This window comes from Camarhynchus parvulus, chromosome 15, assembly GCF_901933205.1.
Source record: "Camarhynchus parvulus chromosome 15, STF_HiC, whole genome shotgun sequence".
NCBI classification, from domain to species: domain Eukaryota; kingdom Metazoa; phylum Chordata; class Aves; order Passeriformes; family Thraupidae; genus Camarhynchus; species Camarhynchus parvulus.
In genome coordinates this window covers 1,825,003-1,839,775 of record NC_044585.1, presented here as the reverse complement: position 1 = coordinate 1,839,775, position 14,773 = coordinate 1,825,003, and the positions used below count along the sequence as shown (strand labels likewise).

At 53.9% G+C, this 14,773-nt stretch overlaps 1 protein-coding gene across 3 annotated transcripts in view; it reads right to left on the bottom strand.

The window, feature by feature from the left end:
- KSR2 (kinase suppressor of ras 2) overlaps positions 1-14,773 on the bottom strand; it is an 86,851-nt gene that overhangs the window by 56,260 nt on the left and 15,818 nt on the right. For all 3 annotated transcript variants that reach the window (XM_030958929.1, XM_030958930.1, XM_030958931.1), the window contains exon 4: positions 12,619-13,120. In XM_030958929.1, the coding sequence (XP_030814789.1) occupies positions 12,619-13,120 (502 nt within the window). The remainder of the gene's footprint in view (positions 1-12,618; positions 13,121-14,773) is intronic.

The following is a 14,773-nucleotide window of genomic DNA, read 5'->3' as shown; positions in this document are numbered from 1 at the left end:
ATGGCTTATCCCAAAAAACATCCCAAAGAGGACACCCCAACCATTCCTCAGCTCTAGCAGCACTCACCCTCCATTCCCAACTCTTAAAAAACCCAGAAATTGAGTCAATGTTCACTGTGATGCTCCTGGGATATGGCTGATCCCAAAAAAGCATCCCAAAGGGAACACCCCAACCATTCCCCAGCCTCTGTCAGTGCTCACCCTCCATTCCCAACTCTTAAAAATCCCAGAAATTGAGTCAATGTTCACTGTGATGCTGTGATGCTCCTGGAAGATGGCTCATCCCAAAAAACATCCCAAAGGGAACACCGCAGCCATTCCCCAGCCTCTGGCAGTGCTCATCTCCATTCCCAACTCTTAAAAAACCTGGAAATCGAGTCAATGTTCTCAGGGCTGTGGTGCTCCTGGAGTATGGCTCATCCCAAAAAGCATCCCAAAAGGAATGCCCCAATCAGCTCCTGTCAGTGCTCATCTCCATTCTCAACTCATAAAAAACCTGGGAATCCAGTCAATGTTCACTGTGATGCTCCTGGGATATGGCTGACCCCAAAAAGCATCCCGAAGGGAACACTCCAATCAGCCCTGGGCAGGGCTCATCTCCATTTCCAACTCTTAAAAATCCCAGAAATTGAGTCAATGTTCACTGTGATGCTGTGATGCTCCTGAATATGGCTGATCCCAAAAAACATCCCAAAGGGAACACCCCAATCAGTCTCTGGCAGGGCTCATCCTCCATTCCCAACTCTTAAAAAACCTGGAAATCCAGTCAATATTCTCAGGGCTGTGATACTTCTGGAGTATGTCTAATCCCAAAAAGCATCCCAAAAGCAATGCCCCAATCAGCCCCTGCCAGTGCTCATCTCCATTCCCAACTCATAAAAAACCTGGGAATCCAGTCAATGTTCACTGTGATGCTGTGATGCTCCTGGAATATGGCTCATCCTGAAAAACATCCCAAAGAGGACATCCCAACCATTCCTCACCTCTGTCGGTGCTCATCCTCCATTCCCAACTCTTAAAAAACCTGGAAATCCAGTCAATGTTCACAGGGCTGTGATGCTGCTGGGAAATGGCTAATCCCAAATAACATCCCAAAGGGGACACCCCAACCATTCCCCAGCTCTGGCAGCACTCACCCTCCATTCCCAACTCTTAAAAAACCCCAAAATCGAGTAAGTAGCCACCTGCTCTGCAGGCATTTGTTGTCACTTCCATTCTTATTGCCATTTAACAGAATTAAAACGAGTTTAATTTAAAATTGAAGCGCAGGTAGGAGCTGCCCCTGCAGGAGCCAGGTGATGTTTTATTCACCACTTTGCTCCTCGTCAGCACACATCAATTTCCACACAAGCGTTGCTCTTAAAGGAAGGGAAATAGAGTGGGAGAAAAGAAAAATAAAAATCCTCTCCTTGGTATTTCAGCTGTAAAGGATTAAAGATCGCTGCAGCCTGGCCGGGATTCAGCCCCGAAGATTTGTGGCTTTTGGAGTGCTTGAATTGCACAATATTCCCGATTAAATCAGAGCAGGGAGCAGGGGAAGTGCTGCCCCCGTGCCTCCTCCACCAGCAGCATCCACTGGAATGGGAAAAAAGGGAAGAAAACACCCAGATTCAAACCACTCAGATTCACTCTGGAATTCTTTGGAATGGCAAAATAAAAAAAAGGAAGAAAAACCTTAGAGTCACTCTGGCATTCTTTGGAATGGCAAAAGGGGGAAGAAAAGCTTCAGATTCACTCTGGAATTCTTTGGAATGGCAAAAAAAGGGAAGAAAACATTCAGATTCAAACGCTCAGATTTACTCTGGCATTCTCTGGAATGGCAAAAAAAGAGGGAAGAAAACACTCAGATTCTCTCTGGCATTCTTTGGAATGGCAAAAAAAGGGGGGGAAAGCTTCAGATTCACTCTGGCATTCATTGAAATGGTAAAAAAAAATTAAAAAGGGGAAAAAACCACTCAGATTCACTCTGGCATTCTTTGGAATGGCAAAAAGGGGAAGAAAAGCTTCAGATTCACTCTGGAATTCTTTGGAATGGTAAAAAAAAGGAAGAAAAGCCTGAGATTCACTCTGGCATTCTTTGGAATGGCAAAAAGGGGAAGGAAAGCTTCAGATTCACTCTGGAATTCTTTGGAATGGTAAAAAAAAGGAGAAAATCCTTAGATTTACTCTGTCATTCTTTGGAATGGTAAATAAAGGAAGAAAACACTCAGATTTGCTCTGGCATTCTTTGGAATGGCAAAAAGGGGAAGAAAAGCTTCAGATTCACTCTGGCATTGTTTCATGCAGGAATGATTTGGTGGGCAGGGAGTTTGAAGAACATTTTATCCCAACCTTGCCATGGGCAGGGGCGCCTCCCACTGTCCCAGGGATCCAGGGGCAGCCACAGGTTCAATCTGTGCTCACAGGGAGCAATTCCTTCCCAATTTCCCATCCATCCCTGCAGTGGGAAGCCATTCCCTGTGTCCTGTCCCTCCTTAGCAAAGCCCCTCTCCAGAATTTCTGCCACTTCTCCCTTGCTGTTCCCATGTTGGCACACAGACGGCAAAATCTGACTTTTTCTCAAATAAACCTTTGAAAAACCCACCCTGGCTACGGAGTCTGAGCATTCCCACACAGCTTTGTGGAGTTGGGATCACAACCAGCCCAGCTGGAGCTGTCCCAGCCAGGAAAGGAGGCACCAGGTCACCTTTGGCACCAGATAAACACACAGCTCCGTGCCCAGTGCCATCCCAAATCCCCCTGGTGCACTCAGGGTGGCACCAGCTTCTGAAGGATTTTCAGCATTCGAGGTTGAGGATTTTTTTTGAACCTGCCTGAAAAGCTGAAATTCCTTCATTCTCCACCCAAACCTGAACAAGCTCCGCACAATGTTCACACTCCTGAACAAGCTGGGCTTGAGATAAAGAAATAAACACAGAATATCCTGCAGATGTTCCATTTATCCTCCTCATTCCCACAAAGAGGCAACAATCCCTCCCCTCCCTGGCCAGAGGAAAAGCAGCTCCTTCATATCAAAGCCTCAGCACTTAAATATTTATCCAAGTGCCTGTCCCCACTTCCCTGGATGCCTGAATTTCCAGGCTCGACTCTGACTGATCTATTATTCTCTTTTCCAAGCACAAAGTGGAACTTTTTTATTACAGCTGCAAATTATAAAGGCTGGAAATTCTTTGAAGGGAGTTTGAGCCAAACAGGTTTTCTCCCCCCTCCTCCTCCTCAGGGCTGCAGGAACAGCACTGGGAGCAGACAGGGGCAGGAAGGAGCTGCAAGAGGTAATTGCCAGGATTCTGGAGCTGGAGCTGTTTCTCATTAAGCCCCTTCTGTTTTCTTGGTTGCCACTATTACGTTGCTTTGAGGGCACTGGGGGTGAGCTGGGGCCAGCCAGGGCTGAGCCTCCCTCAGATGGAGAAGCTTCCACAGGGATTCAGCCCCTGAATGGGGCACCCTGAGGGGGGATCCCCCATCCCCAGACAGCACAACCTCAGCCAGGTGGGGCAGATCCACCCCAGACTGCACAATCCTGGAATGGTTTGGGTTGGAAGGGATCTTAAAGCTCATCCCATCCCACCCCTGCCATCCATAGCAGGGGCTGTCCCACGCTGCTCCAAGCCCTGTCCAACCTGGCCTGGGACATTCCAGGGATCCAGGGGCAGCCCCAGCTGCTCTGGGCACCCTGTGCCAGGGCCTGCCCACCCTGCCAGGGAACAATTCCTAATTCCCAATATCCCATCCAGCCCTGCCCTCTGGCAGTGGGAGCCATTCCCTGTGTCCTGTCCCTCCATCCCTTGTCCCCAGTCCCTCTCCAGCTCTCCTGGAGCCCCTTCAGGCCCTGCAAGGGGCTCTGAGCTCTCCCTGGAGCCTTCTCCTCTCCAGGTGAGCACCCCCAGCTCTCCCAGCCTGGCTCCAGAGCAGAGGGATGGGTGGCCTGAAGACCACAGAGATTCCCACAGGACCATCCAGTGCCACCCCTGCCATGGCAGGGACACCTCCCACTGTCCCAGGCTGCTCCAAGCCCCATCCAACCTGGCCTGGGACATTCCAGGGATGCAGAGGCAGCCACAGCTCCAGAGCAGAGGGGCTCCAGCCCTTGGATCGTCTCTGGTGCCTCCTCTGGGCTCTGAGGAGCACTCCCTGCTTTTGGTTTTCACCCCATTATTGCCAAGGAATCCCCTGGAGCTCTTGGCCAGCCTGGGCCACCACAGAGGGTCAGGGCAGGGACGGCAGGAGGGTCAGGAGGAGCTCCCACCAACCTCTTGAACCACAGAGGAGGGAACAGGGGAGCTGCTCCCTGACTGGAAGACAGAGCTGGGAAGAGCTCAGGCTCTGCCAAGTCCAGCAGTGGTCATTCCCCTCCTGGCCAGCACCGCCCACAGCCCCTGCCCTCTCGGTGCCGCCTCTCCCGGGATGTTCATCCTTATCGAAATTCATCCTCACGCCCGTCTGGCTTTGAAAGGAGCCTCAACTCCTCATTAAAGGACACGGTGAGAAGTTTCTCCTCTGAGCACGGTAAAGCTCCGGCGGCTCTGGATGGAATAGCAGGGCCGTAATTAACATTAATGACACTCCTAAGGAGCGCCGCAGCCCGGAGCAGCGGGATCGTTCCAGCACAGAGCCAGGTTGGAACAGGGGCCACTCATCACTGTCACCTCACGGTGTGCAAAGCATCCTTTGAGGGAGCTGGACACGGTCCAGGGGCTGTGCACAGCTCCACAGCCCAGCAGCAGCAGCGAGATTAATCAGGGGGATGATTTGGAAGCACAGGGAGAGATGCTGCTCGTTTTGCTCTCCAAATTCCTGCACTGCCCCTCGCTGGAGTTTCAGGCTGGGCTCTGGTTTCAGGATAAATAACAGAGATCATGAGATCCTTGGAAATCCTGGAGTCCCCAAGTGCCACATCCACCTGGCTGTTAAATCCCTTCAGGGATGGGAACTCCAACCCTGCTCTGGGCAGCTGTGCCAGTGCCTGACCTGAATCCCAGGCCTCCAAAAACCTGGGAGGAGAGGGCCCAGAGGTGAAAAATTGAATCCCAGACCCACAAAAACCTGAGACCAGAGGTCTTCTCCACCATCCCCACCTCACTGAGCAGCCCCTGCTTAGACTGGGCCTCAGATTTAATCATTTAAGCTGGTCCTAAACAGGCCCTGATGGATCGACCTGCCCTGTCCCTGCCCTGGCCCAGCCTGAGGCCGTTCCCTCTGCTCCTGTCCCTGTTCCCTGGAGCACAGCCCGACCCCCCGGCTGTCCCCTCCTGGCAGGAGCTGTGCAGAGCCACAAGGGCCCCTGAGCCTCCTTTGCTCCAGGCTGAGCCCCTTCCCAGCTCCCTCAGCCTCTCCTGGGGCTCCAGCCCCTTCCCAGCTCCGTTCCCTGCCCTGGACACGCTCCAGCCCCTCCATGTCCTTCTTGTCATGAGGGACCCAAAAGTGACCCCAGGACCTGAGGTGACTCACAGGGCACGGGCCCTGCCCTGCTCCTGCTGCCACTGCAGGGCTGGCACAGCCCAGGTGCCAGTGCCCACCTTGGGAAGAGGCTCCATATGGATCATTTCCACACGTTGGGCACGTCCTGCTGCATCCACCTGCTCTGCAAACATCCATCTCCTGCTCGTGCCCAGTGCCAGGAGCCCACCTGCCTTTCCAAAGCTGCCCAATGGCAGAGGAGCTGCCTGGATGCACTCCTGAATCCTGCCCATGCAGAACATCCAGCCATCGATCCGCCAGGTGGATGGGAATTGCTACAAGGGGAAACGTCGTTATCATCAAGGTTGAGGAGCAGCAGAGTTAATGATCCATCAGGGCCTGTTTAGGACCAGCTTAAATTATTAAATCTGAGGCACAGCCTAAGCAGGGGCTGCTCAGTGGGGTGGGGATGGTGGCGAAGACCTCTGCTCACAGGTTTTTAGAGGCCTGAGATTCAATTTTTCACCTCTGAGCCCTCACCTCCCAGGTTTTGGAGGTCTGGGATTCAATTTTTCACTTTTCTTCCCTCTGCTCCCAGGTTTCTGTGGGTCTGGGATTCATTTTTTCACCTCTGGGTCCTCAGCTCCCAGGTTTTTGGAGGCCTGAGATTCAATTTTTCACCTCTGGGTCCTCAGCTCCCAGGTTTTTGTGGGTCTGGGATTCAATTTTTCACCTCTGGGTCCTCTGCTCCCAGGTTTTTGGAGGTCTGGGTTTCAATTTTTCACCTCTGGGTCATGATGGCCCCAGTTGGGCAGCAGACTTGGCCAAGTGCCACAGGGAATATCCCATTGTCAGGAATTTGTAATGTGGGATGGAGAAAAAACACCTCCAGGACAGAAAGTGTCTGAAGTTAAAGTTGGAAATAATTCAAGGGAAAAGGAAAAGAAGAAGCTGGGGATGTGCTCTGTCACCAGGTCACATCTGAACTTCACATCTGACTTCCCCCAGCCAGGAAATCCTCATCCCAGTCTGGAAAAATCCCACCAAAATTCCACCTCAGCACCAATGGGGCAAAAGGGAAGGAAATGAACCCTCAGAAGGCTTTGCACCAACAGGTTTTTCCACCACACCCAGAATGTCACTGCAGCAACACAGGATAAGGAGAATTCATGGAAAATTCAGCCAAAATCCAGCTGCATTGAGCTGGAGGAGCCTGATCCCAGCCCAAACCTGACCTAGGTGCACCACAAAAATGCGATGTCCCATCCTGCCCAGCAGCTGCTGGAGCTCAGCAGGTCCCTGGGGCCGGGTCCTGCTCCCATCCTCCCTCTGCTTCCCAGAGCACGTTCCTTGGAGCTCATGGACCTGGCCACAGCAGCGTGGCAAAAGGAGCCACAGCTGGAGCTGAGGAGGGTTTGGGCTCAGCTCCCCTTCGCAAGGGTCAGGGATGAAGAGGGGGTCAGGGGATGGGTCTAAGGAGGGGTCCAAGGATGAAGGATGGGTCAAGGACAGGCCTGAAGGACAAAGGATGGGTCTAAGGAGGGCTCAGAGGAAGAAGGATGGGCTAATGAGGGGTCCAAAGATGAAGGATGGGTTAAAAGATGAAGGGTGGGTCTAAGGATAGGTCTAAGGATGAAGGATGGGTCAAAGGACAGGCCTGAAAGACAAAGGATGGGTCTAAGAATGTGCCCAAAGATGAAGGATGGGTTAAAAGGTGAAGGATGGGTCTAATGAGGAGTCCAAAGATGAAGGATGGGTCTAAGGACAGGCCTGAAAGACACAGATGGGTCTAAGAAGGGCTTAGAGGAAGAAGGATGGGTCTAAGAACAGGCTTGAAAGAAAAAGGATGAGTCTAAGGACGGGCCCAAAGATGAAGGATGGGCTAAAAGATGATGGGTGGGTCTAATAAGGGGTCCAAAGATGAAGGATGGGTCAAGGTGCAGGCCTGAAGAACAAAGGATGGGTCTAAGGAGGGCTGAGAGGAAGAAGGATGGGTCTAACATGGGGTCCAAGGATGAAGGATAGGTCTAAGGATGAGTCAAAGGACAAAGGGCGGGTCAGAGAAGGAAAGGCTGATCAAAGGCCGGGTCTAAGGAGGGGTCCAGGGATGAAGGACAGGCCCAAGGACAGGCCTAAAGATGAAGGAGGGGTCCAAATACAGGGGAAAGGATGAAGGATCTGTCTAAGGATGGGCCAAAGGACAAAGGATGGGTCTAATGTGGGGTCCCAGGATGAAAGGTGGGTTCAAGGACAGATCTAAAGATGAAGGACGGGTCTAAGGATGGGTCTAAACATGAAGAATGGTTCTAAGTACAAAGGAAAAGTCTAAGTATGGGCCTAAGGATGAAGGATGAATCTAATGAGGGATCCCAGGATGAGTCCAAGGACAGGTCTAAAGATGAAGGATGGGTCTAAAGATGGGCCCAAGGATGATGGATACGTCTAAGTACAAAGAAAAGGTTTAAGTACAGGTCAAAGGATAAAGGATGGGCCAAAGGAAAAAGGCCAGGTCTAATGAGGGCTCCAGAGATGAAGGATGGGTTCAAGGGCAGGTCTAAAGAGGAAGGATGGGTCTAAAGATGGGTCCAAGGATGAAGGATGGGTTCAAGGGGAGGCCTAAAGATGAAAGATAGGGTCTAGGACTACAGTCCAAGGAGGATGGGTGGATCTAGGTACAGGTCAAAGGATAAAGGATGGGCCAAAGGCCAGGTCTAAAGAGGGGTCTAAGGATGAAGGATGGGTTCAAGAAGAGGCCTAAAGATGAAGGACAGGTCAAAAGATGGGTCCAAGGATAATGGGTGGGTCTAGGTAGAGGTCAGAGGACAAAAGATGGGCCAAGGGATGGGTCTAAGGGTAAAGTCCACCCACTCCTTCCAAGGGTTAACATAAGGATAAAAAAGGATAAAGGATAAAGGATGGGCCAAAGGACAGGGCAAAGGCCAGGTCTAAAGAGGAGTCTAAGGATTAAGGATGGGTGCAAGGGGAGGCCTAAAGATGAAAGATAAGGTCTAAGGATGGGTCCAAGGATGATGGGTGCGCCTAGGTGGAGTCCAAAGGACAAAAGACAGGCCAAAGGATGGGTCTAAGGGTAAAGTCCACCCAGTCCTTCCAAGGGTTAACAAGCCCTTAACGAGCTGTTCTGTTCCCCAGCTAATGGATTTTTGAGACCTCCCATTCCGAGTTTGTTTCTTCCCTGGCTCCTGGCTGATGGATAATCATTAACTACCCATGAGAGACTCCAATGGCCCGTGGAATTCATGAGGTATTAAATGGGCATTATTTTATCAGCCACTCTCAATGTTTTGTTTGGGTTTGAGGACCGTTCCTGAGATGTTTATGGGCTGTGGATTTATGGAAGTCAGGGGATCTTTTCAGGAGTAATGTTCCGTACCTCGGAGTTACGCTCGACAGCTGGAGACTCCATGCGGGAAAATTGGAGGCTGGGAGCTCCAAAAAAAGAAAACCAATCAGACTTAACCCCTGCCTCAGAAGGTCTTGGCACGCAGAAATGATGGATTAAACACCGGGAATAAGATCCAAAACACAACATTCAAAGGAGTTTATGAGCTGTCATCGGGAATCAAGCAGTACAAGGTGGCCTTGCTCGGGAGGGACGCGGTCGCCGCCGCTGCTGTCACAAATAAATGGTGCTGGTTTATTTTCTGTCTGTGCCAAGGTGGAAAAATATGGGGGGAGCAGCCTCAGAGAACCCTGAGGGCTCCACTCCATCAATCCCAACCCACAGCTCATGGGGACAGAGATTCCTCCTTCTGCCAAAGTCATGCCAGAGCCCCTTTCACCCCATCCTGAGCTGGGGAGGAGATAAAGGGATTTTGGATAAGTGGCAGGACACAGGGAATGGCTCCCACTGCCAGAGGGCAGGGCTGGATGGGATATTGGGAATTAGGAATTGTTCCCTGGCAGGGTGGGCAGGCCCTGGCACAGGGTGCCCAGAGCAGCTGGGGCTGCCCCTGGATCCCTGGCAGTGCCCAAGGCCAGGCTGGACATTGGGGCTGGGAGCACCCTGGGACAGTGGGAGGTGTCCCTGCCATGGCAGGGGTGGCACAAGATGGTCCTTAATGTCCCTTCCCTCCCAAACCATTCCATAAATCAGCCTGAGGGACACCAACCTCCCTCCTGGGAGGGTCTCAGAAGGGTCCTTGCAGAGACCAGGCAGGATGGGGTTAAATCTCCACCCCAAATCACTCCAGGAGATCCCGCCCAGCACTTGGGATCCCCAGGAGTGTCCTCAAACTCTCAGCTCTCCATGTCCAGCCCCTCCTTCCATGCTGGAACAGGACAGAGAACAAAAAGCTCCAATCCAAAGCAACCCGAGGGCCCAGAGGCACAACTAAAACCAGGAGGGGTTGATCAGGGCAGGTTCCAAATCCTCCTCCAGGGATGAGCTCCCTCCTGCAGGAGGCACAGAGGACTCGGACTTCAGGGACACAGTAAAAGTGTGGCGTTAAAAAAACCCCATCCTCAAATTCCACGGCCATAAAATAACAATTAGCTGAGAAGAGCCAGAAAATATTTCAATTTTAATCCACTTTTTATCTGTGCCAGGCATTTTTTCCACCTCATCCAGGCTAATAAACAACTTCCACTCCAGCAGGGCTGTGTTGGAAAAAAAAGAGGGAAAAAAGAAGAAGCTGCCTCTTTAATGCACTAATTACAATCCCGAAGCACTAATGGGATTAGCAGGCAGGATTTAGTGGTTGTCTCCTGCAAAATCATTAAGTGCCATTAGAGAAAATGAAGTTCCCTGCTTCTCCAAGAGGTTTGCAGGAATCCGGATCCACCCCGGCGCAGCAGCCCCTGGAGCACAACGGGGCCCTGTCAATATTGGCTCTTCCCTTGATTAATTCCCTAATCAGGAGTTGAAATTGCCCAGCACCACTGGGAAGGGAGCACTGGAGGCACTGGGAGAACTGGCTGCAGTCAGGGAAAGGAATCATGGAATGGTTTGGGGTGGTGGGGACCTTAAATTCCACCCAGTGCCACCCTTGCCATGGCAGGGACACCTCCCACTGTCCCAGGCTGCTCCAAACCCCATCCAACCTGGCCTGGGACATTCCAGGGATCCAGGGGCAGCCCCGGCTGCTCTGGGCACCCTGTGCCAGGAATGTGGAGAGGGATGAAGGCAGAGGGGACATCACTGTGTGCTTGTGTCACCCCGTGTGACATTTCCATCTCCTTCCCTTCGCAGGGAATTCCAGGCACCCCCTCCCCTCCCTGGGGAATCAGTGGCCAGAAGATTCCACGGTGTCCAGCTCCAGGTCAGGGTGACCACGAGTGCTGGAAGGTGTCCCTGCCCTTGGAATGACACGAGCTTTAACTCCTTCCAGCCCAACCCTCGATTCCTGTGATCCCCGCCTGACTCCATCCAGCTTTCCCAGCGTCTCCAGCGCTCCCTTCCCGGTGCTGCCCGGCAATTTCAGCTCAGGATCATCAGGGAATACCCAGAGACCAACCCAGGGATCAAACAGGGCGAGCTCTGCCCTCGGTGAGACCCTCTCCAGCTGAGGGCAGAGCATGGATTGGGGCTGGAATGCCGAGAAAAGCGGGAGGAGGGAGAGGCGGCTCCAGGAACGCGGGGATGCTCCTGGGGACCCAGCAAAGCCAACACTTCTCCCGTGCCTGAGCACGAGGGCGAGGGTGGCCTTCCAGGAGGCATTTCCAGCTGAAACGGCTTTGTTCCCAAAAGCTAAAAGCCTTTGGAGACCAAAAATTCCCAGCTCAGGGGAAAAGGAGGGTGGATGATCACCCTCACCACAGCCCGGGGGACAACTGACACAGCCACGCTGAGGCCACCAGACACATCTGCCACCCCCAAACCCGCGCTGGTTCCCTCTACCCAACAAGGGCAGCTCCAGGTCGGGCACTGGGAGCGCCTCAGTGTGGATTTAACCCTTCCCGTGTCCCAGCTGGAGCTGCCCAAACACCGCAGAGAGCCCAGAGGGGCTGTGCTGTGCCAGGGCATCCCTGCTCCCTCACAGCCCTCAGGGGACCCTTCCCAGGATCCTTGTTATCCTCCAGAACCCCGAATTTGGGGACGAAAAGAGCAGTTTGTCCTGGGATCCTGCTTTGGACCAGCTCCATCCCGAAACACCCTCAGGGAGGGGAGGTGATGTCCCAAAGTGGCCACGAGTCCCCTCTGCCACCCCGTGCCGTGGCAGGAGAAAGGTTTTCCGAGCAGGGCCACCGAGAGGGGTGGAAAGGGATGGGGAGGGAATGTAGGGGTGCCAGGGAATCCTTTCCCTGCACAGCAGCAGCCTCTGCCGGCAGCGGAGCCGCAGAGCAGGAGCCGCGGATGCGGCAGAGGCTGGATGGAAAAGATCCCGAGGGGTCTCCAGAACACAAACTCCTCTCCATGAGGATTTATAAATCCACATATCCACTTTCCAGCTGGAAGGTGATCATTCCCGTCTCTCTCCGGCGTGCACTCATTCCCCCCACGCAGCTCTCACGGCCATTCCCGTGCAGCAGCTGGAAAATCCAGCCCTCCTCTCATCCCACATTGCCAGCAGCAATCCTGGAGCCCCTGGGTGCTCCCCACCCACCCCAAAATGAGGTCCCGGGGGAGCAGAACCCCATCCCACACCATCCCCGCTCCCCATCCCCGCAACCATCCCACAATCCCTAACCCCAAAAAACCACACCACAACCCCAAAGAACAAATGAGGTCCTGGGGAGTCAGAACCGACACCACTCCCAAAATGAGATCCCGGGGGAGCAGAACACCATCCCACAACATTCCCCTGCAAGGAGCTGCAAAAAGGAATTTCCACACAAAACCTCCAAATGAGACACATTATTTAGGGATAAATATCCCTTTCCTAAGGCGCTGGGATGAGGTTTATCCTCCCCAACACACAGCAGCAGCCGGGGCACTGCTTACTTGGTGGTGTGCGCCTCATCCACCCCAAAATGAGATCCCGGGGAGCAGATCCGACACCATCCCACAACACCCCACTACAAGGAGCTGCAAAAAGGAATTGCCACACAAAACCTCCAAACGAGACACATTATTTAGGGATAAAAGTCCTTTCCCCAAGGCGCTGGGATGAGGTTTCCCCCCCGCGCCCTTTTTTGTTGTGGGGTGGGACCCACCCAATGCCCCCCCCAGCATCCCGGCGGCACCAACAATGAACACATTATTTAGGGAAAAATTTTTTCCGGGCTGGGATGAGGGCCCCCCCAGAACCGAGGAAAAACTTCTTGGGGGTGTGCGCCTCATCCACGCGGTGCCCCAGCTGGAACTCGTGGGATTTGCTGCGGTGCAGCGCCGTGAACCCCGGGATGAGGTGGATCAGCTTCCGCGAGGAGGGCGGGGGCGTCCCGGGGGGCTTCAGTTTGTTCCTGCGGCGCACGGGGGGGGTCCCCGGCGGGGTCATGGTGGTGACGATGTTGGGGGTGCGCGGGGGGGTGTGCGCGGCGTGTCGCTGCCTCGGGGACGGCGGCAGCGAGCGGTGCCCGGACTCCAGCGGCGGGCACAGCCCCGGGTGCCCCTCCACGGTCAGGCGGTCCACGTGCGTGTACATGGGGCCGTGGGACGAGCCGGCGTGGCAGTGGTGCTGCCCGCACTTGGGTTGTACCTTGGGGCTCGGGTGCGTCCTGCCCCAGGGCACCGGCTCCGCGCTGGGGCAGCCCGGGCTGTTCTCCTTGCCCGGCTCCGTGCTCGGCCACTGGATGGTCCAGTCCTGCTTGGAGAGGCTCCCGCCTGGAGAGGGCACAGAGACACGGCCGTGAGGGGCGGCGGACGGTGGGGGTTTGTCGCAGACATCTTTTCATGAAAAATCCTTTCCTTAGGATTTTTCCTCCTGAGAAGCTGAGAGGCCTCAGGAACAAAATGTAAACATTGATTATCTGCTGCTGGGGAATGCAACAGGTGCATCTGTGATTGGCCCATGTTGGATGTTTGTAATTAATGGCCAATCACAGCCCAGCTGGCTCGGACAGAGAGTCCAAGCCACAAACCTTTGTTATCATTCTTTCCTATTCTATTCTTAGCTAACCTTCTGATGAGATCATTTTCTTCTATTCTTTTAGTATAGATTTAATATAATATATATCATAAAATAATAAATCAAGCCTTCTGAAACATGGAGTCAGATCCCCCTCTCTTCCCTCAGCCTGAGACCTCTGTGAACACCGTCACAGGGATTCTCTGATCAGCACTGCAGGGGTTAAAGGTCCCATCCCCGGGAGGGTTTGTGGGGTGGATGGGGCTGGGAGCAGCCTGGTTGGGTGGAAGGTGTCCCTGGCCATGGAATGGGATGATCCTAAAGGTTCCTTCCAACCCAACTGTTCCATGATTGATTCGATGCTGGCGCTGCATCCCAGCAAAAATCTTCTCTGTGTTACAGAATCTTGGAATGGTTTGGGTGGGAAAGGACCTTTAGGATCCTCTTATCTCTGGGCAGGGGCACCTCCCACTGTCCCAGGCTGCTCCCAGCCCCAGTGTCCAGCCTGGCCTTGGGCACTGCCAGGGATCCAGGGGCAGCCCCAGCTGCTCTGGGCACCCTGTGCCAGGGCCTGCCCACCCTGCCAGGGAACAATTCCCAATTCCCAATATCCCATCCATCCCTGCCCTCTGGCAGTGGGAGCCATTCCCTGTGTCCTGTCCCTCCATCCCTTGTCCCCAGTCCCTCTGCAGCTCTCCTGGAGCCCCTTTAGGCCCTGCAAGGGGCTCTGAGCTCTCCCTGGAGCCTTCTCCTCTCCAGGTGAGCACCCCCAGCTCTCCCAGCCTGGCTCCAGAGCAGAGGGATGGGTGACCTGAAGACCACAGAGATTCCCACAGGATCATCCAGTGCCACCCCTGCCATGGCAGGGACACCTCCCACTGTCCCAGGCTGCTCCAAGCCCTGTCCAACCTGGCCTGGGACATTCCAGGGATGCAGAGGCAGCCACAGCTGCTCTGGAGATCCCACTGTGGAGCCTCACCAGTCCAACAGAGGGATTTCCAGGGGTGGAGGTGTCCCCACGTGTCCCCACCATCACCATCTCCTGCTGCCACCCCAGATGGTGGCACTGGGATGGTGACACCCCTCACCTGGCCCAGGCTGAGCCCCCATCTCACTCCCATAACGAGGGGGCTGTAATTAACAGAGCCTCCTCTCCACTCCTAATTATCCATCAGCACCAGGAGCCAAGCAGCACCTTGGAGCACCCCGGGGATGATCCAGGAGGAATCTGGTCCTTGATCCCAGCTCAAGGCCCCTCGGCTGAGGCCTTTTGGTTGCCCCCACCAAGGAAAACCCAAATCTCATTTTCCAAATTCCTCCTTCCCCCTCCGTGCCTGGGTTGGGAATTGGATCCTCTCCCCTCACTCCAGGCTTTCCATGGGAATGTTCCAGTTCAGGCTCCAGCTTGA